General features: G+C 40.3%; 2 protein-coding genes across 2 annotated transcripts in view; both read left to right on the top strand.

Annotated features, from left to right (window-relative positions):
* Positions 1–27,800, top strand: part of OCIAD2 (OCIA domain containing 2) — a 945,756-nt gene that overhangs the window by 590,774 nt on the left and 327,182 nt on the right. The window lies entirely within an intron of this gene.
* Positions 1,351–21,280, top strand: SGCB (sarcoglycan beta). The gene is made up of 6 exons (XM_049790165.1): positions 1,351–1,422; positions 9,988–10,194; positions 14,575–14,760; positions 15,451–15,642; positions 15,925–16,056; positions 21,070–21,280. Exons 1-6 carry the CDS (start codon positions 1,387–1,389, stop codon positions 21,271–21,273), a joined length of 957 nt encoding a protein of 318 aa, XP_049646122.1. The 5' UTR covers positions 1,351–1,386; the 3' UTR covers positions 21,274–21,280.

Below are 27,800 nucleotides of genomic sequence, written 5' to 3'. Positions count from 1 at the left end.
AGAGAGACGGAAGAAGATGGAGGGAGGGAGGGAACAAGTGGAAGGAAGGAAGGAGGGAGGGAGGAAAGAGGAAGGAAGGAGGAAAGAGGAAGGAAGGAAGGAAGGAAGAAAGGAAGGAAGGAAGGAAGGAAGGAAGGAAGGAAGGAAGGAAGGAAGGAAGGAAGGAAGGAAGGAAGGAAGGAAGGAAGGAAGGGAGAAGGAATGAGAAGGGAAGGAAAGTAGGAGAATGGAAGGAAGGAAGGAAGGAAGGAAGGAAGGAAGGAAGGAAGGAAGGAAGGAAGGAAGGAAGGAAGGAAGGACGGCGGGTGGAAGGGAGGGAGCAGAGGGGAGTCTTTTCCAGTCACCTGTGGGTAAAACCATGGCCAACAAGCAGAACAAGGATTAAGGATGCAAGAACAAGGACGCATGTAGCTGATCAGGTTTATACTTCCAGTACATGGGTTTCCTCATCATGGCTGGGTATAGCCCAAGAGACCCCCAGCACCTCAAGACCACACAGGGCCTCATCCCTCCTGTTCTTAAAAAATCATTTGATGGCTCCCCCCATCCTTACCCCCACTCCAGCCCCAGCCAAGCCACTCTCCAAAAAAGCATCGTGAAACCTAGTTCCCAGAGAAAGCAAGATTCTGCCAGTGCTCTCTTGGGCAAGTCCTGCTGCTGAGTCAAACACTTCAAGTGCCCAAAGGTGCTCAATGGAATGGCTCAATGGCGCTCAAAGGAAGCAATTTCCTTCGCCACAGATTGCCCTTACTTTTCTCCTGGAAGGATTACTGGCCACAGGGAATGGGGAATCTACTGAATACATAAGTGGCTTCACAAATATCACTCCAGGATAAATGAAAATATTACTCCTGCAATATTACTCTAGGAACAGGATCCAACATTCACCAGAGTGATTCATAAGTGGCCTTTAAGGGATTGAAGTTCTTGAGATGAATGAAGCTTTTAGTCACCTAAGTGACCCATTTGATCCTGTCAGTCTCCATCCCTGCTCACAACTCTACACTGGGAAACTCTTGCCCATGAGGGCCCTTGCAGCTTGTGGGTGGAACTATCAGACTGGGGGACTGTCAGCGCCCCGCAAGAAAGGGAGAGATGCAGCATCTCTGTATTTTGAACTCGCACTTCTGAGAGCCTCGAGAGCCTCAAGAAGCGCCAAAACGTGCCCAAACACCCAGTTCCGGGATTCGAACTTCCGGCATGAGGGGGCGGGGCCTGTCTACAATAGCCAATGAGAGATGGTTCCTCTACGGAACGCCCTCCAAGAGGCGGGGCTTAGTGCGCTGGGGCTGTTGGCGCCAACGAGAAGGCGACCAGAGCGCATGCGCGGCGCTCCCGGGGTGCAACGGCGGCCCAAGAGGGGCGTGAGGCCGCGGGCGCGGGAAGATGGCGGCGGCGGCGGCGGCAGCTGCTGCAGAGCAGGTCGGTGAACCCTGCGGCCACCGAGGGGCGGAGGTGGCTGGCCTGTGGGAGGGGGGTCTGAGGGTGGAGGCCGTGGGAAGTGACTGAGTGATGAGAGGCTGGAGAGGTCGCGCCCGAGCTGCGTGCGGCGGGAGGGGCGGGGCGGGAGGAGCTGTCCGCTGCCCGGGATGCTGGCCAAGGCCGGTGGGACCAGGACTCAGGCTCTCAGCCTGGCCCTGCTGACCTGGGCCGCAGTGCAAAGGGGTTGCAATCCCAAGGGCCCGGGCCTCCCCGAGCATACGCCGGATCGAGCCCAGGACGTGCCAGGCTTGGCAGTCTGCAGCGATGCGGGTAAAAATAACTTGGACCTGCTGCATATGCAGCCCGGAGACACCCTGACTACTGCCTGCCTGCTGCCAAGAAAATCTCAGCTGCTGCCCGGGTGTCTCTTGATGGCCACAGCTTGTCACTGTCGCCCTCGAGATGCCAGAACCCACCAAGGGCCTCCTCCCGCTGTGCTTACTCAGAGGCCCTAAAGGGATCTAAAGGAATCTCTCTCCCATGCAAGTGGCTTTTTAAAGCTGTTGTTTTTATTTTTAAATGCTTTCTCTAGTCCATTATTTCCTGATCTGCATGATAACATGTACCTTGGAATAGTTTCCAAGGCTCTTTCCCCTTACCCCACCGCCCAACATGCACACCTGGGTATGTACACACGACAGATGCCTGACCATACAATCTAGATAACTTTCACAGTTACTCTAGCCCCACCTCAGCCCAACTGCCCTTTTGTTCCATTTGGGGGGGGGGGGGAACAAAGTGCAGGAAGAAATTTAATGTGAAGTTATCTACATTCTGTTTCCAGAAAAATATCTTGCTTTTAGGACATTTTTCAATAGATCTCACTGGAAGAAGAGATCTGCCTAAAGTAGAGAAGATGAAAACTACTTTTTCCTGGAGCTTAGTGAGATAAATGCAGAACAACAAGTAAAAAACCAGGAGTCAGAACTGAAGATTTATTTAGCACACTGGACAGAGCACTTGCTTTGTACACAGATGACCCACTCACTGTTCAATCACCGGCACTGAACATAGTCCCCTGAGCACCGTTAGGAATGATTCCTGAGTGTGGAGCCAGGAAAAGCCCTGAGCACTGCTAGTGAAACCAACATTTTTTTTTTTATGGAATAAATAATAGTACGTAGTGAAAGTAGACCAACTGTCTTGGAGTTATTCAGATTAATGTTGACCACACCCAGAGATGCTCAGGGAATACTCTTAGGTCAGCAGCATTCCGGGATTACTCCCGTTGGACTGGGGTCAGAGGACCCTATCAGATGTCAGGGATTGAACCCTGGTGGGCTGTGTGCAAGGCAAGCACCCTACCCACTGTATTATTGCTGTGGCTCTACTGTATCTATTTTGATGGCTCTCACTTCTTCCACCTTCCTCATAGTGTTCAGAAGATTCTGCTGAAGATTTCTTTCTTCACCCAGAAGTTGATCATTCCTCTTTCTTTACTTCACAGTTCTGCTCTTACATTAAAATTCATTAACTGAATTTTGTTTGTTTGTTTTGGGGGGCCATGCCCGTTGATGCTTAGGGGTTACTCCTGGCTATCCTCCCAGAAATAGCCCCTAGCTTTGGGGGATCATATGGGTTGCCAAGGATCGAACCGAGGTTCGTCCTAGGTCAGCCACTTGCAAGGCAAATGCCCTACCACTGTGCTATCACTCTGGCTCTCATTAACTGAATTTTTGACGTGCTCGACTCAAAAATGTCCAGTACAGATGATAGTCTAGCCCCCACTGAAATAGTAACAACAGTCCTATCCTATTTAACCTAGCAGAAATTGGGTGCTTAGATGGGAACACCATTTGACTTCACTGCCTGCTGCTCAGACTTGATATTTAAAAACTAAATCCCACATTTTTAAGAACCCTGGATTTCTGCAGAAACCGTGGCAGATCTACTTGAGAGTTCTCCTAGACATTTCTCTGTTGCCCTTACATTTAGCCGGGCACCAGATCTTATTCTCTTCCCAGTCTTATCTTCATACCAAGATCAGAGTTTAAATTCTTCTCTCCTGGTGTGGTTTCTATCTTTGGTTTGATTTGCTTTGAAGCAGCAAATTTCATCCTACCACTAACCTATTCGAAATCTGCAGCAGTATCCAGTCGCTTCCAGGAGCAAGTCCATGAGTTTCTATTTTACTCTTTAGGGGAAATAATGTGTCTTGATCATTAATAACAGTATGTATTTTAATTGAGTCCAAAAACTTTGAAATGTCCATAGAAGTTTAAAAATGGCAACAAGATTTTTTTAAAATAAAAAAAGTTAAATCTGGGGACCAAAGTGATAGAACAACAGGTAGGGTGTTTGCCTTCCCACTGTCAACCTGGGTTCAATCCCTGACATCCCATATGTGTCCCCAAGCCTACTTGGAGTTACTCCTGAGCACTGCTGGGTGTGGCCAAAAAAAACAAAAAAATAAATTTTTGAAAAATAATTTTGAAGTGGTAAATCCCCCTAGCTCTAATAACATTAACCATGGATAATCCTTTACATATACCCTACCCTGTGGATTTTGTGGAAACATATTGGAATATGATTAACATGTCATAAGAACCTTCATGATCACATTGCCATGTAAATTCTATCATTCTTTGGTACCTTAAGTATTGCCATGGAACCATGTCTATACATTTATTGACCCTCAACCATATCCCTCACTTAATTTTCATCCCAGTTTATACCCTACCTCTTCTCCAGCCAAATTAGTTGGCCCCAAAATGACTAAGGTTCTCTGGAATGTCTTTTGCTATGCTTTCCCTAGCATCCTCCTGTTAGGATCCTTTTGTATCCTTCAAGATCCAACTCAAGGATCGGACTGGAGGAGCTGGAGCAATATCACAGTGGGTAGAATATTTGCCTTGCAAAAAGCCAACCCAGGTTTGATCCCCAGCTTCCCATATGGTTCCCCTGAGCCTGCCAGGAGTAATTTCTGTGCTCAGCCAGGAGTAAGTAACCCCTGAGCGCCTCCAGGCATGACCCCAAAACAAACAAACAAAAAAACCAGACAAACATAAAGGACCAGACCTGAGTACACAGCTCTGTAGCAGAGTCTCTGCATTGTGTGTGTGTGTGTTTATGTGTGTGTGTGTGTGTCAGCCCTAGTCTATATTGTGCAGTATGATTCCTCACACTCCAAGTGTGTACCAAATGTACAACCCCCAACATCAGCAGCACAGCAGCAATAGTGGCAAAAAGGAAGGGAAAGGGGAGAAAAAGATTACATTCAGACTTCTGCTTTTCTTAAAGTCCTGAGTCCTGAGGGCCCATGCCTCCTTGAGGCTGCACCTTGACAAGACTGAGGCATGCTAGGTTTTGACAACCAGCAAAGATGCAGGTAAAAACCATCATCAACAAAAATAAGAATAATAACCATAATCTGAGTCTCAACCAAGTTTCTCGACCTTTATCCTCCTGTCTGTTTGTGCTGCCCATGCTGTCATGAGCAATGACATCTGGTATCTGTCCAACTACTGGCCTGGAAGGAAGCACTATGGCTCCATCATCTCAGTCTCACCAAATTTCTAGACCTTTTTCCTACCCTGACTCCTTTCCAACCTTGTTTCCTTCCTGTGCATCCCTGTCCTACTGTTTGGGCCCTACTCTCCAGTTATAGTCCCCATTTATGTAATTTTTTGTAAGTAAAAGCTTTTTCAGAAATTCTGAGGAAAATAAAGAGACTAAAGTGCTTAAGAGAATGTGAACTTCACTAGAGGCTGAGAGCACCGAAGTATACATCCTAGCATTAAAGTTTGAAAGTCCACGTCTCAAGAGGAGAGATGTGGGTGACTTGCATGCAGTCACCATGTGTATGAACTGCCAATACACATGTTCACAGCACCAACACATGGGCCCAGAGAGCAGAGAGAACCCCAGTACATCCCAGAGTAGAAGTATGGAAGCATGAAAGTCCACATCTCAAGAGGAGAGATGTGAGCACTATGTGCACGGGCACCAAGAACCCAGGTAACACGTGCACAGCATCAACATATGGGCCCGTGGAGCACATGTATGCTTATGTGAATGTTTTTCACCGGTGGCCTTTTTGAAATCTTTGAGTTGGGGGGGGGGGTGGCCAGAGGATTACATTGCCCTTGATTGAGAAACTCTGTCTCGACCATATGACATATAGTCATTCTCTATTAAATGTTAATTGCGTCAAATTGAAGGTAATGTACTTGAATTGGCAGAGAAGAGTAATGCATCCATCCCAAAAGGAATCAATTTTGCCATTTCTCTTTCATGTGGACCCGTACTCAAATTCTTAAGTGGCTAATCTATCAGCGCCTATACTATGTCTATCCCAGTTAACAAAAAGCATACTTACCCAAACTGCCTTCCTGCAAAATACTAGAAAAATGCACACTGCTCTATAGTTCCTATGGTGGCTGCATTGTCAAATATGGTGTGGATGAACAGCACAACTGTACTTGGCAGCCAGTTCAGCAGTAAAATATTTTCACAGCATTTACAGAACCTACTTTACTGCTTTGTGAAATTTTTCAGTTTCTGTCTGTTACTTTTTCACAAGGCACTATCTTTTCCCATTTTCCATGTGTCCTCAATCAACCTGCTCCCCCTACCCCTGCACTAAGATTCTAGTAGCCCTCTCCACTCTTTCATAACCAAAGACTTTGCTTTTTATGTTCCTAGGGAAACGAATGTTTTCTCTCCTTGGTGGAACTGGTTCAAAAAAAGTGGGAGCCACCATTTAAGATTCTGCTTCTCTTCTGTATGGGTGGCTCTTTGCCTCCTGTAGTTTCTTGCTGCTGTTTCTCCTGCTCTCATCTGGGGTTTTTAGATTTTACATCTTCCTCTCTGCCATCAAACATACCGTATTTTTCATAACATAAGACTCACTCCCCCACCCTCCCAGAGATGGGGGGAAATGTCTTTGCTTCTTATGGAGAGAATGCTGCCTAGAGCTGAAGTCTAAGTACATGGGAGGAGAGCATATACTAACCACTTAACATCTGCAGTGTTACACCCCCTTTATTGTACAGGCATACCACATAGAATGAGCAATCAGGTTAATGCACTTTCACTGTCACACATAGAGCTTTCATTTAAAGCTATTTGATTGTAGTAATGAAAAAGTATTTAAAATGTTTTTTTTTTAATTTTCTGATGTAAAAAAAATTAGGTAAATGTATTTAACCAGCTGTGGACCTGAATATTGCAAATATGCTTCGGCCTCGCAGACTGGTTGTTCCCAGCCACTGTCTCCTGATGGCTCTTGTGTTGCATCATTTGCTTTAGAATATTTTTTTCTTGTTTTCCTTGTCTAAAAACTATATGTGTCTTATAGTCAGATACATCTTATAGACTAGAGTGAAAAATACAGTTCTTGTAGTCTTCCTCCAGCTGGATGATGGGGAATGGGAGGAGGAGGAGACCAAAACCTACATAAAAGGAGAGTATTCCTCTTAAAATACACAATTCCTTAACTACAATCTGCTTTCCTCTTGTAAGTTTGAAAGTAGATGTTTAGATGTTGATACCTGGCAGGGCTCATGTCCTACTTATTGATTTACTGCTCAAAGTCTGTCGGTGAAGGTTATGGAGTTACATCAACATGTTAAGTTCAATAACTATTTCTTTGGCTTTCATACCATTCACTGTATTTCTAATTTTCCTGCACATTTAAAGTTTTCAAACATGGCATCATTGCTCTTTGTTCGCTTTCTAATGTTTTTTTCATGACTGATTCTTAATTTGCCTTTATAATGAAGACTATCAGATTTGCATCCCTAGTCTAGATTGACCTAAGATCATCTCATAATGTCAATTTGCTCAAGACAAGATGGATAATTTCTCATTCAATTTGATTGTCGTAGTGTAAAATCTTATCTCTCTTGCACACCCCATGTTTAGTGACTGTTCAATCAACATATGCTTCTTTTTGATGAACCTAACCACAAATCCAGTAACTCTTTCTGGTGTTTTTTTCTTTCTCGCCTGCAAATGCCCATACATTTAACAGCTCGCCTTTTAGTCCAAACTTATTCAGAAACTTTTTCCCTTTTATTTATATTTAAACAGACCAACCAGTAGAATTTTGGTTTTTTTTTGGATCCAAACCCAACTGTAGTCATACGCCATTCCTGACTCTGTGCTCAGGAGTGATTCCTGTCAGCACTCAGGGATCATATGTGAGTGCTGGGTATTAAAAACAGGATCAACAAAATGCAAGGCAATCACCTGATCCCCTATAGTGTTTCTCCACCCCAAAGACTATCCTCTTGTTCAAGAAGTTTTGTCACATGCCTCACTTGTTCAGCTTTACTCTCCTTGTTAAGCTCAAATCACCTACTCCTTACAGTTTCCCTGACAGCTTCAAGCCATCCCTCTTTACTCCCCTTAAATGCCACAGGCCATAATTTTTGTAGTGTTGATTTTGGTACGTGAATAGAATATTGTCACATTAACTTTCATATACCTCAAATCTCATTTGTTATATATTAAGGAAATGGATGATGCCCTATATTTCAATTATATTCTTTTTTGTATTACTATTGTGCATTTGGTGGTTTAATCATAAAGTGCTTTTAAATGCCTCATAAATAAGCAAATTTTCTTAAAACTTAAAAAACTATGTAATGGAAAATATTGTATTTGTTTCCACCCATTTCTTTTGGACTGACATTCTTTTTTTTTTCACTGCCATTTTTTTTATTTAACCAACTTTATTACATACATGATTGTATTTTAGTTTCAGTCATGTAAAGAACACCACCCATCACCAGTGCAACATTCCCATCACCAATGTCCCAATCTCCCTCCTCCCCACCCAACCCCCACCTGTACTCTAGACAGGCTTTCTATTTCCCTCTTACATTCTCATTATTAGGATAGTTCAAAACGAGTTATTTCTCTAACTAAACTCATCCCTGTTTGCGGTGAGCTTCATGAGGTGAGCTGTAACTTCCAGCTTTTTTCTCTTTTGTGCCTGAAAATGTCTTTCATTTTTCTTAAAACCCATAGATGAGTGAGACCATTCTGCGTCTTTCTCTCTCTCTCTGACTTATTTCACTCAGCATAATATATTCCATGTATAGGAAAATTTCATGACTTCATCTCTCCTGACAGCTGCCATTCTACCAGATTATTTTTTGAAATGTCTCTCAACCATAGGATAAGTCAGAAATTCTCAGACTTTTTGGTCTCAGATTCTTTTATGCTCTTAAAGTTAGTATCCCAATTTTTTTAAATATTGGTTATTGCTATTTTATTGTATTTCTAATATTTTTATATACTATTTTAGGAATTAGAAGTGAAAAATTAAAGCAGGAACATACAAACACATTGTCTATTCACTATTAGAACAATGATATTATCACCTATAGGCATGTAGCCTCCAGAAAATCCCATATACATGCTTGCAAGAAAAGAGGAAAACAGTATGTTAATGTTACTTTGAAAAGAGTTTTGAGGAGACTGGAGAGATAGTACAGGAGTTAAGATTCTTTTCTTGCCTTTAACCAAGCCCAATTCAACCAACACCACATATTGGTCTACCAAGCACCATCAGGAGTGACCCTTGAAGACCAAACCAGGAGTAGGCTCTGAGCACTACTAGATGTGGCCAACCCCACTCCACTCTCCCCCCAGAAAAGATAAAAACAAAAGTTTTGTCACTTATGAGCATTGACAAGGTTTAGGAACTTCCCCCTCCTCAGGTTTTTTTTGAAGAAAATCTTTAGCTTACCTGAGTGCTCTGTGTTTTCATTTTGTGAAGAACCTTTGTTTAGTTCTTTCGGTTCTCTGCCACAATGAGGAAAAATATCAAGATTTAAAAGAAGAAAAATGCCTTTTGGAGAGAACCCACATTTTGAAAAGTGCCATGTAGGATGAAGCTAGCTTTAGCCCATTGGGTTAATTAAAAACAAATGTCAGCTTTTCCAACTTCTTTACATGTAAGTATGAATAAATGGGCCAATAAGTGAATAATCTTATTGTAATACTAGTAACTACAAACATGTAAATGATTTTACTTAGTTAAATAATATGACTTACAAAGTTATTGATAGTTGAGTTTTAGACATATAATACTTCAACACCAACCCCATTACCAGTGTCAACTCCCATGACCAGTGCTTCCTAACCCTTGCCTGCCACCATAATAGGAGCATTGCACAGTTTGTTAGTTGCATCTTAGATCTCATGTTCTCAGTGTTGCTAAGTTTGTGTGCTGTATTCATAGCTACACTACAGGATGTTTATGTGGACTTTATCCCACTCACATCCCCCGTGAGCCATACACTTTCTGATTGTGTGGCTATTGGAAGCAGAGAGTGAAATATGTAACCACATAGTCACACTGGAGTTTCCCTGGGCCTGCCCTCTGAACACAGGAATGCCCTTATTGAAGCTTGGAGTCCAGGGCAACTTAGAGTTTATTATTGGAAAGCACCCCACTGACCAATTCAGCTATCTTTACTTGTGAGTTGGCACTTCAGTACATTGGAAAAAGTGTGTATCAGTGTGTTGGGTTTTCTTTTCTTATTTTTGCAGAGTTCCAATGGTCCAGTGAAGAAATCCATGCGTGAGAAAGCTGTGGAGAGAAGGAATGTTAATAAAGAGCACAACAGCAACTTTAAAGCTGGCTATATCCCCATTGATGAAGACAGACTCCATAAAACAGGACTGAGAGGGAGAAAGGGAAATTTAGCTGTCTGTGTAATTATCCTCTTGTTTATCCTGGCTATCATCAACTTAATTGTAAGTAGAGTGTACACGGATATTGTTTTTCAATAACAGTGATGGTGTCTCGGTCGTCTGTTTTCTGTCTCTATTGTTTCAAAATATTCTAGCTTGCTGTTTTTCAACATTTAGAACTTCGTGAGTTTTAATGAAAGCATAATACATAAAATCTGGTGTGCTAATATTGCTATGTTTCAATTTATTTAGAAAAAGTCTTTATGTAGTCTTCCCTTTAAAAACCCAACCTGTAAAAGGATATCATTACCTCAGTTGTAGAAACCTCTGCCAAGATGATTTGATTGCCTTTACCAAGTCTTCTAAAAATATCAGCTTTTTTGTTTTTAGTCCTTTTGCACCATATGTGGTCTTGCTTCCTCAAATGGACAGGGGCCTAGAGACAGTACAGTTATTAGGACACCTACTCAAGTGTACACCCACTCAAAGTTACATTCCTGGCGTTATGTGCCCCAGCATCTTGGGGTACAGTTCTGGAGGCCCCCAGCTCCACCCAGGCTAAAGTAGCATTGTATCTTCAGGCCCCTTATACTGAATTAACTTTCCTCTTTGGTCTACAGTAGCTGGAGATAGGGGCTAAGGTTCCTGAACAGGAGTGCATGGATGCCTCTGCTCCGAGCATAAAATTATCAACAAACAAGTTTGCATTTTGTAGTTTTAAATTAAAGAGTAAAAGAATTTTAATCTCAACGATTAAAGATCAAATCAATGATTTAAAGAACATATCAGTCTGGGGTCCAGAGTGATAGTATAGCAGGTAAGGCACTCGCCTTGCCATTGGCTGCCACAGGTTTGCTCCCCAACTTCTCGTTTGATTTCCAAGCCTGTCAGGAGTGATTTCTGAGTGGAGTGCCAACAATAACACCTGAATACCACAAGATGTCAAAAACAAAAGAAAAGACTACATAGGTTGATTTGTCCAAGGTACCCAGGACCCAAGGTTTTTCTGTATTGAATATGACATTTAATCCGAGGCTCTAATTCTCTATAATGAGTGTCACATTGAAACTTGCTGGCAGGTATGAGAATAGGTGTTTTTAGAGAATGATTTTGGTAATCCTAGAATAGATTGTGAACCTGGAGCAGTGCCTTAAGAAGTGCATTGTTTCTCTACTATCCTAATTTATTCAAGCTGGTCATTTGTATTCTCTGTACATCTAAGATACTCATGTCCGACTCATCACTTATATCAAAAGGAGTTAATGGAGCCTATAGCTCCACATTTTAAATTTATTTTATGATTTAACTTTATTGGTGCTGTTTTACAAAGATTGCAGAATAAAGACATTTTCCCCTTCCTCTCTAAAAAGTTCATCCAAAGAGACAATATACAGAAATCAAAATATCAATGTCAATTTTTTTCTCTGGAGGAATTAAAACAGGTTTGGAGATGGTGACACTTGGTGCGTCCCATGACATAGCCTCCTGGTCTCTCTGCTGTGATATCTCTGGGTCACTAGACTTAACCTTCATAAAGAACTTTTTAAGATACTTGCACACCTTTCCCATTTAAGTATGAACATCAAACCTGTAGACATCAGTGGATTATTTTACTAAGCTCTAAACTGAAAGTGGAATGGTGGGAGACAACTCAAATCCCAAAGCATTATATATACAGACAAAAAGGAGAGAGAGGAATAAATGACAAACAACCTGTCCAAAAAGAAAAAGTGCTTCACCAGGCATGGGGAAGGGATCATAGGGTCTTCTGGTAAAAGCCTAGCAAAACTTGACTGATCTTGGGAATTGGAAGCACAGTATCTTGAAAAGCAGGAGAGGAGTACCCGGCGGTGCTCAGGGGTTACTCCTGGCTGTCTGCTCAGAAATAGCTCCTGGCAGGCACGGGGGACCATGGGATCCAAACCAACAACCTTAGGTCCTGGATCAGCTGCTTGCAAGGCAAACACCGCTGTGCTATCTCTCCGGGCCCATTGTTTGAAAAATCTGTGGATAGAGTTGAGACCCTTAAGCTTCTTACTCCTTGCAAGATTACTCTTCCTAATCTTTACCATATAAAACTAGTGTGTCTGTATTCACCAATCCAAGAGGGCACTTTCTGCCTGGAAAGGCACAGAGAAGGGTATACCTGGCCATCCAGACTAAAAGCAGCTGAGTGAATCCTGAGCACTGAGACCTTTTTTCCCAGGCCCCCTTATTCTCATCCTCCTTGCCTGGAAGCTTGGCACCATGCCCTTTTGCCTCAGGAGGGCTAGATTAGCCTTCTCTGGGAGAATAGGTGAAAAGAATTCATAGATGCTGTGAAAAAAAAAATCCCCCTCTTCTCTCTACTGCAGTTCCCAGCCCCTAAAGATGAATTTAATATGAACTTGATGCACCTCACTGTGAAGCATGAACCCCCAGACTCAAGGAAGCCATCATAGTTTTGAACAAACTTCTAAATTAAAGATAGAAACTAAGGCACTTAAACTTTGGGAAAAGGAAGAGTTCTAGGAAATAGCAAGAAAAAAAGCACTGATGACAAAAATTAAAAAGTATCCAGAAAATTGTTGTCTTGAGAGAAGTTAAGAGGATATCTCCATAAGAGAATAATATACTATTGAGAATGATTAAAGAGGAGTGCTGAGCTATATAGTACATCGGGTTACCAAGTCAGACTTCTTATCTTGAATGTAGCCCACCTAGGTTCAAACTTCAACATCCCATATGGTCCCCCAATACTGCCAGGGACAGGAGCATTGCTGGATATGACCTAAAAAGAAAAACAAGAATTAAAAAATAAGGAAGAAATAGATACTGGAAGGTAAACTTTAGGTTCCTCATCTTCAACTAACTTAATCTTAGACTGATTCTAGGAACCATAAAATTTAGAGTTCCAGGGAAAAAGAAAACTCTGAGAAAGTTATCAAGAAAATTTCCAAGAATAGATTGAAAACAACCACTTTGGGTACAGTATAATGCATTAAAAAGAATCATATCGAGGTCATTACTGTGAACTCTTAAGAAACCTAGGGGAAAAAAAAGAAGAAACGATCACAACAATTGTCAGAAGAAAATAAATCAGAAAAATGATTCAGAGAAAAATAATTAGAACTCAACTGTTCTGGAAAATAGAAAACAATAAAGTAAGGGCATTAAAAGTTCAGAGAGATGATAACTCAATTCTACTCTAATAACACATACCAAGCCAGGCTATCAAATAGAAAGGATTATAAAAACATTTTATTTGTATATATAAAGTATATTATAAGAAGCCTTGGTAAACTTGCCTGACTGAAAGGGTTCTGAACCAAGAAAGAGAAAGAACTGGACCCAGGAAGCTGAGTGTCCACATAGAAGAAAGATTACAGGGAGCTCCTGCATGACAATGATGGGGAGGTTCAGAGTCAGAGTTTCACAACCGGCCAGAGAACACAGTTTCAGAAAACATCAGGAGATATCCTGGAGAGAAAAACCGAGAAGACTCCATAGCTTAGAGGCTTTAGCATTCAAAACGTGTTATAAAGAGAAATGTGTGGCCAGAGTAATGGTACAATGGGTAGAGCATTTGCCTTATGGGCAGTTGACCAGGGCTCATATTGTCCCCATCCCATATTGTCCCCCAAGCACAATGCCTGGAGTAACCCTTGAGATCAAGTGTAGTCTGAAATCCCCCCCCCAAAATAAAGAAGTACTACTCAAAATGTGTCGGAGGGTTTTTTGAGATTTTTAAGACACATATTAAATCTTGAGGGGCACAAAGTACAAGAAAGGTATGAACTGCTTGTATGGTATGAGATGTGACTGAAGGTGAACATTATTTCCACTGTTGTCATGCTAGATATCATGAACATAGCTTTAACAACCCTGGAGGTGGTGGGCAGGGAGGGGGGTTAAAGGAAATGGGAAACTACTAGATGAGACCTGAGAATGATGAGTTTTCGTATTTTATATTGAATTATGGAGGTATTTTTAGAAAAGCTGATGTGGTTGAAAATGCTTCTTTCTAGGGGCCAGGTTAGAGTGGGGGAGACAGGACTGCTCTTTTTAAATGGTATACACCTTTTAGTACTTTTTTTTTTTTTGTCATACCCAGGATGTGCAGGGGTTACTACTCCTGGCTCTGCACTCAGAAATCGCTCCTGGCAGGCTCCTGGGATGCTGGGATTCGAACCAGGCTCTGTCTGGTGTTGGCCACATGCAAGGCAAACACCCTACTGCTGTGCTATCTCTCTGGCCCCTACCTTTTAGCACATTTGACTAGTTATTTGCCTGTAAGACCTTCAAATGAAACTAGTTCTGTTTACAAATGAAATGTGAAGTGTGATGTTTTCTCTATAATGATCCCTGTCTTGGGAAATTTAATTCTTGCCCTGGGATCTTTTTGACTTGTCTCTGAGGTGAAGTGGGTGCTGCCTATTAACCCTGGTCACTTCTCCTTTTCAGATAACAGTTGTCATCTGGGCAGTAATTCGCATTGGACCAAATGGCTGTGACAGCCTGGAGTTCCACGAGAGCGGGCTGCTCCGATTCAAGCAAGTGTCTGACATGGGAGTCATCCATCCACTCTATAAGAGCACAGTAGGAGGAAGGCGGAATGAGAATTTAGTCATCACTGGCAACAACCAACCTGTAAGTCACGTCATGGCTTGAGGGGTTCTAGAGAAAAAGGTCCTAGTGGAAATCAAGAAAAGGTTATTGGAGGCAGGTGTTTTTTTCAAGAGAAAAACTCATGAATATATTTCATAAAGATTAAGATAATTTGTCAGATTATCTTTGAATGTTTCCTAATCTTTGAATGATTTCCTAATACTCTATATTTCCATACCAGCATTTTCTTTTTTGTTCGTTTTGGTTTTGGGTCACACCCAGTGGAGTTCAGGGTATACTGCACTCTGGAATTATTCCTGGTGGGCTTTGAGGGCCATATAGGATGTGGTGGATGGAACCCGGGTTGTCTGTGTACAATGCAAATGCCCTACTCACTGTACTTTCACTTTAGTCCCTTGCCAGCAATTTCTGGCATGCTGGTCCAATCTGTAGTAAAGTCATTGGCTGCCAGGGGAGTAGAATCGAGGGAATACCATCCGCCCTTTCTCCTTGTACCCATTGGGCTATGTGTTCCATGACCCCTATCTTCCATCACAAAAGCCCTCATTGTGAAGGTTCTTTTACATGGGTGAAGCTGGGGGGAATGGGATCATACAAAGTTAAGATTAGTGGAAGTCTGCTGATTAACAGAGCATTTTTTTTACCTTTCATGAATTTGAGTTGTTGCAATGTTCTTTGGAAGCATAGTCTTGATAAAGTATTTTTCTGAAGATTGTTTTTCAGCAAGGGACAACAAAGCTCAGTGTAGAAAAGAACAAGACATCTATTACAAGTGACATCGGCATGCAATTTTTTGACCCAAGAACTCAAAATATCTTGTTCAGCACAGACTACGAAACTCATGAGTTTCATTTGCCCAGTGGAGTGAAAACTTTGAATGTTCAAAAAGCATCAACTGAAAGGGTATGATTTTTTTCTGTTCTTGTCACAGGGGAGAGAATTACTGTAGAGAATTACATAGGAGTTTTATTGTTTTGTAGTGGTGTGTAAGAAGATATTCCACATTCCAAAGCAATGGAAAAGATTTGTTCTAGTTTTACCACTAATTCTTTTATGTGATCAAATAATTTCTCTCAACATTTAAAACATGAATGAAAGTGTTTGCTTCTTATATTTTATAGTAGAAACTACTATTCCTCTCTCTGGAAATCATTCTGTTTATTTATATTTTTTTTCTGTTTTCAGATTACCAGCAGTGCTACTAGTGACTTAAATATAAAAGTTGATGGGCGTGCTATTGTACGTGGAAATGAAGGAGTATTTATCATGGGAAAAACCATTGACTTTCACATGGGTGGAAATATGGAGCTGAAGGCAGTGAGTATTTGTTTAAGCTTTAAAGTATTATGATTCTTCATTCTGGAGTCACTCAGATCCCAGCTCGGAGTACAGAAATTCTCTTCCTTTACTATATGTCAGATTCTATCCTTCTCTTTCTCTCTTCCTCTCTCTCTTATACTTCCTAAATAAAGCTCTATCTTATTTTTTTTCTTTTTTTCATGGGGAGATTGAGGGGCACACACCCAGTGGTGCTCAGGGCTTTCTCCTGCTCTGCATCAGGGATCATGGTGGTACTCAGGGGCACCATATGAGATGCTAGGGATTGAACCTCAGTTGGCCACATGCAAGGCAAGCACCCTATCCACTATACAATCATTTCAGCCCTAAATAAAACTTTTTTTCTTTTTCTTTTTCTTTTTTTTTTTGGTTTTTGGGTCACACCCGGCAGCGCTCAGGGGTCACTACTGGCTCTACGCTCAGAAATCGCTCCTGGCAGGCTTGGGGGACCACATGGGATGCCAGGATTTGAACCATCATCCTTCTGCATGCAAGGCAAATGCCTTACCTCCATGCTATCTCTCCGGCCTCAAAACTTTTTATTTTTAAAATGAAAATAGTCTAAAGAAAGAACAGTAAGATTCTTGGACACATGTATCTATTTACATATTTAAAATACGCACATAGTGATACTTTTTTTTTTTGCATATAAAGATATTCAAAATAAAAAAGTTCCGAAACATTTTGTGAAACATCTGTCTGGCTCTCAGTGTACCTGTATGGTGTTTGTTTTTATGCCTTGGAAAGTTACATGGGATTGATTAAAAGTGATTTTGGATGCTGTAGGTGGATGTCTCTAAGACAAATTTCCAAGTCAGGGTGCATGTTCCCAGTGATTTTTCTGCTGGGTTTCACTCATTGAGAGCTGGGACCACACATGCATTTTCATCGCTGTCTCATTCTGACAGTTTTCTTCTCTAATTCTAGTTTTTGCTCAACAAAACTGGCATATGGTATTACATTAGTTTCAGGTGTGCAATGTAATCATTGGTATTTGTGGACATTGGAACATGATCACCACAACAGATCAAGTTAATATTCATTATATGCTATATGATTTTTTTTGTAATTAGAAATTTTAAGACCTAATCTCTTAGCAAGCTTTCTATGTACTCTATAGTATTATTATCTGTATTTACCTTGCTTTCTCTGATTTCCCAATATATTTTATAATAGGAATCTTTCTTATTTTGTCTCCCTTTCCCATTTCATTTACTACCACCAGCTCTTCACCTCTAACAATCACCAATCTGTTTTCTGTATCTATGATCTTGGTTGTCTGTTGTTGTTTTTCAGATCTATTTATTCTATATATAATATGGAATTCATATCTATTCATTGACAAATACTGTTATTTATCTCTCATTTAGAATAATGCATGTTGTTGCAAAAGGCAAAAAGATTTCATTCGTTTCCCCTTTTTTCAGTGACAGGGATCAAATCCATTTCGTTGATGATTAACTATGTTGAGCATCTTTTTGTATATCTGTTAACCGTCTGTGTATCTTCTATTCACTATCTAGTCAAGGAAAAAATGTCTGTTCAGCTCCTCTGCCCGCATTATACTCATATTAGCTTTGTTCTTTGATTGAGTTGCATAAGTTGTTTTTTTAATCTTTTGAATAGTAATAATTCCTTATCTTTTTTTTTTTTTTTTTTTGGTTTTTGGGCCACACCTGGTGGTGCTCAGGGGTTACTCCTGGCTATCTGCTCAGAAATAGCTCCTGGCAGGCATAGGGGACCATATGGGACACCGGGATTCGAACCAACCACCTTAGGTCCTAGATCGACTGCTTGCCAGGCATATGCCGCTGTGCTATCTCTCCGGCCTCTAATTCCTTGTCATTTATATGCTCTGTAAATATAATTTCTTATAGATGTATGATTTGCAAATATTTCTCCCACTTAGTAGCTTGCCTTTTCATTTTCTATTGTAGCTATTGCAAAGTAATTTTCTTTGTAATTCATAGATTATATCTGAAAATTAATAAATATATTTCATGTACAGGAACTATAAAGCTCAAAACATTTTTTACTTACAATTCTAGGCAAAGCATGTTTATTTAAAATGTCTATGCATCTTTTATTATATTACATGACAAAAGTGATCATGAGTCTAAAGACTTGAAAACCATTTTTAAAATTTTAACAGTTCTTCAAAAGAATTAACTTTTTAGAAAACAAGTATTTCACTTTTATAAAAAGCTCCCCCTACATAAAGTGTATGTTCCAGTCTCTAAAATGTACTGGGTTTTTTCTTTTCTTTTTTTTTTTTCCTTTTATTTTTCCAACATTCAGCTATGCTTAGAACTTACTCCTGGCTCTCCACTCAGAGATCATTCTTGGCAGTGCTCGGGGGACCATATAGAGTACTGGGGAGAGAACCCAGATCACCCTACCTGCTGTACTATTGTTTGGGCCCTCATAACCGGTGATTCTTGCCAAAAACTCAGTAGCAACTTGGGGCTATGTGTCCCATATACAACAGGAAGGCAGAAGTCATTCTGGGAGAGAGCAAAGGAGAGTAACATCTGAGTGGGAATTAAGAGATTCTAGAGCTGACCAATTTCTGTAGATCCAGTAGCAAGTTATCATGATTTTTTATTTTTTCAAACGTTAAAATGCTGCCTGTTGCTAATATGACAAATAATAAAGTACTTGGAAATGTGGATATACTATACCAGTTCCTCTACCATTTAAGAAAAATAAGCCTATATTATAAAAGAATTCACTTTAAATTGAGTTCATATTGGTGGGTTTTTTATCTATTTATTTTAATTTGTGCTCCTCCCCAGCAGTGCTTAAGGAGCCCTAGGGATCATTCCTAGCAACATTTGTCCCCTGATGTTTAGGCCCTCGGATGCTGTGCTACTGAGACCCAGCAGTGCTGGGGATCAAGGCCAGGGCCTCAAGTTTGTTAAGCATGTGCACTTCCAGTTGAGCTATCTCTATTATCCTTTAATGGTTATATTTAAAATGTATAGCTAATCATCAGAAAAAAATATAAATGAGCATTTAAAAAAAAAAAAAAGCCTGTGATTTTTAACAAAATAAAATTAAATGGTGGCCACAAGATGGCAGCATTGAAATGAAATTGGAGAATTCGTCACTTAAGAATTACATGTACTAATGTCTAGTAACCAATAGGCCATTTCCATGGGTTCATCACCAGTTTTCTTTTTTGATTTTAGTTTCCTGTGCTAACTGATAACTTTCAAATTTGGAATCCCCCTTTAATGACAACGACCAGTTCTGCCTTAAAGATGGCCAGGCCTTTCTGCCTCTACTTCCGTCTTTTAGACACCTGAAACTCAGCAAGTCTTCAGGGCTCATATTCCCCCTCCTCCTACAGACATGCATGTCCAGGCGCATGTCCAGCTCACTGGTCACCGCCACTCGTCAGAAGAAAGGGACTGTAACCTTAAAATGGTGGAGTCCCTGGCTGTTGTTCTCATCCCCAGTGCCTCTGCCACCTTGGGGCTCCCACCCCCCCCCCCTTCCAGTCTGCTCTCATCCCCACAGCCTCCTCCCAGACTCCATCCTTTCGCCACTGTTCTCAGTTCTTTAAACAGCAGCCGGAGCGAGCTTTTTAAAGGAGAGATTATATCTGTCAAGAATCCTTCATCTAATTTAGAAGACATGCCAAAGGCCATTTTTGTAACCACACACATCTGACCTTTTTGTTCTTTCCTTCTGTCATTTCCTTGGCTTGGTCCCCACATTCTGCCTCAGCCATGCTGTTCTCTGACCTATGTTCACTTCAGAGAGGTGTGTGTGTGTGTGTGTGTGTGTGTGTGTGTGTGTGTGTGTGTGTGTGTGTGTGTGTGTGTGTGTGTGTGTGTGTGTGTGTGTGTGTGTGTGTGTGTGTGTGTGTGTGTGTGCGCGCACGCGCGCGCCCAGGGAATCCTTTCCAATGACACTCACAACTTACTCTGGAGTGTCACCCAGCTCCTGTTGAACTGTGGCCTTGTGGGCGTGGCCTTTCCAGCTAACTTATGGACAGTCGAGCCCATGTCTGGTTGTTCTCTAGCTCTTCTTGACCTTATTTATTTTTCTCAGAGTACCTATATCACCCGATGTCTCTGTTTCACCTGTTTATTGTGTTTATAGCCTACTTCTCCCCCCACTGAATTATTAACTCTCTGAGAACTTGAATATTTGTTTGCTACTTTTCCCTCAGCACCTCAGTAGAATCTGGCACCTAAATAGCATTCGATAATCATTGACTAAAAGAATAAAAAGTGGGAAGAAAGAAAGTAGAGAAGGTTTAGAAGTTCCCCAAAATAAAGGGATTTAAGAGCCTAACTATACAAGAATGTTTCTGTGGGTGTGAAGACTGCCTCATTCTCAAGAGTTACAGATTTTAAGTTTTCATTTGTGATGCTGTGGAAGATTTGAAATTAAAGTTAATGTGAAAATTCCTTAGAAGTTATTGAATGAAAGTTATCTGAAATCTCATCCACCTCAGTTTTAGTATGCAAGTGGGAATGTTGGTGTAATGTTCGCTAATAGAGAAATGGATTATTTTTAGCACAGCAATAGGGCATTTGCCTTGCATGTGGCTGACCCAGGACGGATAGTGGTTCAAATCCCGGCATCCCATATGCTCCCCCATGCCTGCCAGGAGTGATTTCTGAGTGCAGAGCCAGGAGTAACCCCTAAGCACTGCCAGGTGTGACCCAAAAACGAGAGAGAGAGAGAGAGAGAGAGAGAGAGAGAGAGAGAGAGGAGAGAGAGAAGAGAGAGAAGAGAGAGAGAAGAGAGGGGGGATGGATTATTTCAAGGGTATTGATAACACTGTGAACTGTTATTAAGAGGTCCCAATAGGAATTTTGATTTGGGGTTGGTTTTCTTTTAATTGTGATGTTTTTGTTTTTGCATCCTGACTTCACTCTTTCTTGCTGCCTTCATTTGTGAATATTCCAGTGACTTTTGTTGACTCGGTGCAAAACCCACTCATGGAGGTAAATAGATCTTTCTTTCTCTTAACAGGAAAACAGCATCATTTTAAATGGCTCTGTGATGGTCAGCCCGACACGCCTGCCTGGCTCCTCCAGTGGGGACCAGTTCAATAGTGGTGACTGGGTGCGCTACAAGCTGTGTATGTGTGCAGATGGGACTCTCTTCAAAGTGCAAGTGACCAGCCAAAACATGGGCTGCCAGATCTCAGACAACCCTTGCGGAAATACTCACTAGGAGTGCTGAGAGTTGTCAGTATATTGATGGCTTGTCATGACCTTTTCAGAGTGCATGCTTTTTACAATTTGTGATAACTCCTAAGTATTTTATGAGTTCCGTGCAGATCGCTACTGTGTACCTTTTTTGTGTTTTCAGATTTAAAATATTCTTAAGAGCCTATATTCTAATACATTTCCTTACACTTCACCTTAATTTCAACTTAAAATTCTTTAAAATGATTATCAGAAGTCAGTCAGAATTAAATTTATAAAGAAGTGCTTTTACATTTCCACCAAAAAAAAAACGGTGTCTAGAGAGATAGTACAGGTGTCAAAGCTTTAACCATGCATTCAGCTGACCCAGTTCAATCGCTGGTGCCACATATGGTCCCTTGAACACAGAGCCAGGAGTAAATCCTGAAAACTGCTAGGTGTGGCCAAAACTCTCTTCTCCACCAATTGAATAAAATCCCACAATTCCTTTGGCTGGAGAGATTGCTCAATTTACTGAACAAATTCTTTACATACAGGAAGCATGGACTGGATCCCTGGCACCATCTGGTTCAACCCTCAAGCACTGACAGGTGTAACTCCCCAAAACATTAATAAACAATAAACAAATAAAACCCCATTTTATTGAAGTGAGAAAAAGCTGAAGCAACTGATGAGATTCATTTTGAGTAACTAACTAGTGGAGCTATGCCCACATACAGTGTTTGAACGGTACAATATTTAAAAACGTTACATGATCTGTCTTTTAATTTTCACTAAAAAAAGACAACTTTTACTACATTGACTTTAAGCCATAGTCTCACATGTGAGTGAAGTCATTAAAGAGCTTCATATATGTGAAATGACAGATAACTGTTGTTGCTTGGTTTTGCACAAGGAAAAAACAAGGAATGTTTCCTTAAGTTATAATAATGCATAAGTATTTATATTATGCTATAAAAATCTCAACTTTAATTAAAAATAATTATAACTATCTTTTTTGGGGATATTGCTTTTTTGTTTGTTTGTATTCTAGTGATACTAGAGATCAAACCCAGGGAAGCATCCTACATGTGAAGCATGTGCTCTACCACTGAGTTTTATCACTAGAACCTAAACATAGCTGTTACTTATTGAGTATTTTATACATCTAGGCTTTGTATAGACTTTGCATGTGTAGTAGCTCTTACTTCTCAGCGCAGCTCTGGGAACAGGTGCATTTATCCAGTGGTATTTATTAGGAAACAGCATCAGTGAGCATCAGAGATATACTTGTCTCTTGTCACATAGGCAGAAGTAGAGATTGGACTGGAATTTGGTTGTGATTTAAACTTAACTTCATTCACTTCCAAATCCTATGTTTCTGTCACTGCACTGAAGTTTTATTATTTAAAACTCTAGTAATATTAAAGGAAAAAAAGGCTAACGCAAATTCAACCTCAGCAGGTAAGAATCAAAACAAATTTCTTCCTCTAGTTGCAAGAAAATAAATCAGCCATGTATCAAAGAAACAGCTAGTCACAGACTGTCTCACTTTAGACTATCTTAAACCAATCCTAAATGTTACATGTCCAGTAGAGGTCAAATTGGCTTAGATGTAGTTATGCCAGTCTCTAAATTGATGGGCACCTGGCATACCCAAAATATCTTGAGTATGTAAAATCTCTACCCTCAGCCCTCCAGGAAGCAGTGGGAAGCATGCAGGCCAAGGCTTCAGGCAAGTATTGCTTAGGGTGCTATGCAAACTCTATGTGCTATGTCTTAGTAAAACTGTGAGAATTGATCTTTACTCTTTATATTACCATTGCAATGATTTTGACTCGTGTCATTTTATTTTGAATGTATTTTGTATTTGACATCAAGGGAACTTAGTGGTATTATTAAGAGAAAATAACATCAGGATCAGAGACCTAAAAGTCATAGGTCCCACTCTGCATTCCAGGATAACTCCTGGCTCTGTGCTCAGGGACCATCACTCCTGGAAATGCTTAGGAAATCATACATAGTGTTGAGAATCGAACCAGACCTTGGCTGTACAGAAAGCAAACACGTGATCCCATACCGTCTCCAGCCTTGTAATGGTCGCTTGGGTATTAACAAGAAAAGCAACCCAAACCTAGCTTGCATTGAATATTGACATTTCTCACTGATTAAAAAAAAATCTTAGAAATAGCAAGAACTCTACAATACATCGAAGTAGGGGTTGCTTTACACCTACTGCTTACTGTAGTTTTGAAATGAAGGAAAAGAGTGAAATTCATGACCTCCAACTGCAACTTAGTAGTTGTAGTAAAATTCAGGAACCTTTAGAATGTGTTCAGTATTATTTGTCTCTGAATGATATTCAGGGAAAAAAACATGGAAAATTTCAGATCATAAGTATATTTTGATTATATATTCATTACTTGTTCACTCTATTTAGATGTTCTGAGAGTTTCTTTAAATATTTCTTGCAAAAACCATGAAATGCTATGTTACAAAATGTTATTTATTTAAACAATACTATTATTCATGAAATAATCTATTTTTGGTCCTCTTTGAGAAATGCTTGTTTTGATACATCTCGACAAAGTGCTTTTGACATGAAACGCTATTTTGATGTTTTTATAGATGTGATGAGTGAAGTAACAAGTATAGTATTTTAAGACATTTTACAGGTACACATCCCTTACTTGCCTCCTAAATGTTCCCCTGGAAAACTGACTGAAAAGCAAAATTATTGCAAACCTTATATTTGACCTGTGTGACATATTTTTCCTATCAATCAGGTTTTAGCTATCAGATGATATTTTGCTGATCACTGAAAGGCTGCTGGTCTTCCTTCCTTGCTCTAAGCATGGATGTGACAAGCTGCAGGGTTGAGGGAAGGAAGATGATAAGAATAGAGTCCAGGAAAAAAGGACTAGGGAAGGTATACATGCTTGTTTGCAATGACAGGAAGGGGATAGATGGAATGAAGCCCAGATATTCTCGAGACTGTCTAATGGGTAGATTTTTAAAAATGCAAAATGACCCAAAGGACTGTTACTGAGCTATAATTATATGTATTCTTTTTATATTATGAAAAATAAATCTGTGGTCACTTTGGTGATGAGATATAAACATTCTACCTAGTTTTGAGTGAATTTTCTTTGAGAGGGAGAGAATGTTATGGTGCTAAAAATGTGATAAAACCATTGAAATGCCAATTAATTTTAGTGATCTTTTTAGAAGTGTTGATGGGACAAAGATTACAATTTATGCCATGTTAAACATAAACTTGTAATTATATTTTGGATCGCTAACATGAGCTTAAATTAATTCTGTTTGTAATAACTATTAATGACCTCTGTTTACAATAAAGATTCTGTAAATTGTTTGCTGTTCATTTTTTTTCTTTCTGGAACTGGTACTAGAACCCAGAGCCTCACACATGTTAGGATCTGCCACTGAGCCACATTCCAGGTTCATATTGATTAAAATATTAAGAAATTTTTAATTATATGGACAGATGAGTTTAAATGTAGATTGAGAAGTTGGCTTCATCATTATTTGGTTACTGTTTGGAACCCTAGAACTAACTCGGTGTTAGAAGTTGTTCATCCCTGATTGTGTGGTTCTACTTGGGAGAATATTGAGGCTTTCCCCAGCGAAAAAGAGTGGAGGCAGGGTATGAAAGGGTGAATGAAGCTTGGCAAGATCAAGCTCCACTGGAGATGGGTGGAGCCTCAAAGCTCAAGTGAAAAATCCCCACCTGGCTTTATCTGGCTAGAAAACAATTGAGAAGTACCTAAGGATTGTTAAGGTATGCCTTAAAAACACTGCTGTTATTGTATTCTTTTGTACTTCTATTTTTTAATTTCCTGCTTTTAAAAATAGACTCCCTTTTCTATTTTGTTATGCTTCTATCTCTTCCTCTCTCCCCTCTTAACCAGATAACTCTTCCTTCTTTGTCTCTGTCTCTATCTTTTTCTCTCCCTCCCTCCCTCCCTCCTCCTTCTTTCTCTTTCTCTCTCTCTCTCTCTCTCTCTCTCTCTCTCTCTCTCTCTCTCTCTCTCTCTCACACACACACACACAAACCATAATTTCTACTCACTCATACTTTAATCTGCATATGTTCATTTAAAGAATTGACATTTTACATTTTATCTAATTGTTTACAAGTTCCTCAGAAATATTTTCTGGAATTTTTTATCTTAACAATACATGTTTATATGACCATATATGTAGTGTCTAAAATTTATACCTGCCCCTTTAATATAATTTCCTTACTAGTGGTTTTGAACTCAAATTTATTCATGGATAACTCTCTTCAACTTAGAACAAGGTCTTAGAATAATGTTTGTCTCCTAAGAATAAGTATATTTCAACCACCTTTCATTTTTTTTATTTGTTTGTTTTTTGTTTTTTGGGTCACACCCGGCAGCGCTCAGGGGTTACTCCTGGCTCCATGCTCAGAAATCACCTCTGGCAGGCACAGGGGACCATACGGAATGCCGGGATTCTAACCACCATCCTTCTACATAAAAGGCAAACGCCTTACCTCCGATGCTATCTCTCCGGCCCCCCATCTTTCATTTTAATACTAAAAGTAATATGCCTGTGAATGAGGACGACTTGCTTAGTTGCTGATATTTTAATAACATGCAATTTAATTCCATATAATATTATTGCAACTTTGAATATAGAAACAACTCTCCAGCAGCCAAATGTATTCATTTTCTGGTATTGTATAAGAAACACCCCCATTGAAAAAAAATCACATTTCATTCTGTGGGGCACCTGCACTATTTCTTTGTTCCTGAATTTAGATACCCTTCAAAATATGGTGGAATTGACCTTGCACAAAATCTAAGTTGAAAAGATAGATGATAACATTTTATTCTCGTGCATTCTTTCCTTCATTTAAATAAACAGGAGAACAATGGGCAGGCTGTAAACTGTTCAAATATAAAATGAGAGAGAGAATCTGGTAAATGTGGCCATATAGGAGCTGACACTGGGAGGGTTTAAAACAAACACAAAGAAGCAAAGTGATAATAGTACAGCTGGATAGGGCTATTATCTGACACAGGGCAGAACTCAGCACCCTAGAGGGTCCCTTGAGCACCAGGAGTAATTCCTGAGAGCAGAACTAGTACTGAGTCCAGAGCTTCTCCAGGTGTGACCCAAAAACTGAAGTAAATTAAAAAAAAAAAAGGCAAGGAGAGCATTGGTGGATTGTTTTTTTGTTTTTGTTTTGTTATTTGTTTGCCAAGCTGAATGTTAGGAATGCACATAGATTCAGATTTTTACTCAAATATTGATATTTTTCTCAAGACTAGGCCAAAGTGGGGCTGAAAATAGAAACATAGTCTTCAAGTCACAGAATTAGGTGAATCTCGAACATATGTGGAATTTAAAGTGAGGAGAGATTGGAACTGAGAATAAACTCAAAGTTAATATGTGAGAAGGGCCCGGAGAGATAGCACAGCGGCGTTTGCCTTGCAAGCAGCCGATCCAGGACCAAAGGTGGTTGGTTCGAATCCCGGTGTCCTACATGGTCCCCCGTGCCTGCCAGGGGCTATTTCTGAGCAGAAAGCCAGGAGTAACCCCTGAGCAACGCCGGGTGTGGCCCAAAAACCAAAAAAAAAAAAAATTATGTGAGAAGCCATAGATATCCTATTCCCAAACCACAGCCAATTCCATAGGAACTTAACCACAGTAGCCTTGAAGAGAGCTAGTTCATATAAAACTGTCAATACCAAATACTAAGATATTTGGAGTATATAACCCTTTGAGGATTTTTGAAGAGGTAGTTATATATGAGGAAAATTACAGTATGGAGAAAATACTCTTGGATTAGTATGGGATTGACCAAGTCTATAAATCCAAAGGCAGTGGCAAGAAAACAGTAGTTTTCATGACTGATACCCAGTTGATTGGGACTAAAGTGGTACCCAAGAGGACTCTTTTATGTACATAAGTGCTGAATAAAGTGGTTATTTGTGAATATACTGTTTGTTTGGGCCACCCCAGTGGAGCTGTAGGCACCTCAGGTAACAGACAGCCAGTGGTGCTGAGAAGGTGCTGTGGTTTGGGTGCCAGGCTATGCACTCCCCCTTCAAACTATCCATGCTCTTGTCATTTGTTTTTAATGGAATGCAAAGTATTAATTATTCACATTTCTTTTAACATTTTCTTATATCTGATAGATTGATTGATTGATAGATAGATGATAGATAGATACTGAGATGTATAGAATTGAGGGAGTGGGAAAAGTAAAGCCATACCCAGCTGTGATCAGGAGCTATTCCCAGCTGTGTTCAGCCCATATAAGGTGCTGGGGTTCAACCTAGCTGCATGCAAGAGTTACATTTTTACCTCCTGCACTATTTCTCTGACCCTAGAAATTATAATCTTCAAGAATCTCTGGTAGAGGACTAGAGAGTTAAGGAGCTTGCCTTGCATGTGCCTGAACCCCAGATAGATCTCCAGAATTCCCTATGGTCCCTTAATCATTGCCAGGAGTTAAAGTAGCCCCTACCACTCACCTCCAGGTGTGGTACAAACTCTCCATTCTCACCTTTAAAAATA

Source organism: Suncus etruscus, chromosome 16 (genome assembly GCF_024139225.1).
Source record: "Suncus etruscus isolate mSunEtr1 chromosome 16, mSunEtr1.pri.cur, whole genome shotgun sequence".
NCBI classification, from domain to species: Eukaryota; Metazoa; Chordata; class Mammalia; order Eulipotyphla; family Soricidae; genus Suncus; species Suncus etruscus.
This window is presented reverse-complemented; position numbering and strand designations above follow the sequence as displayed.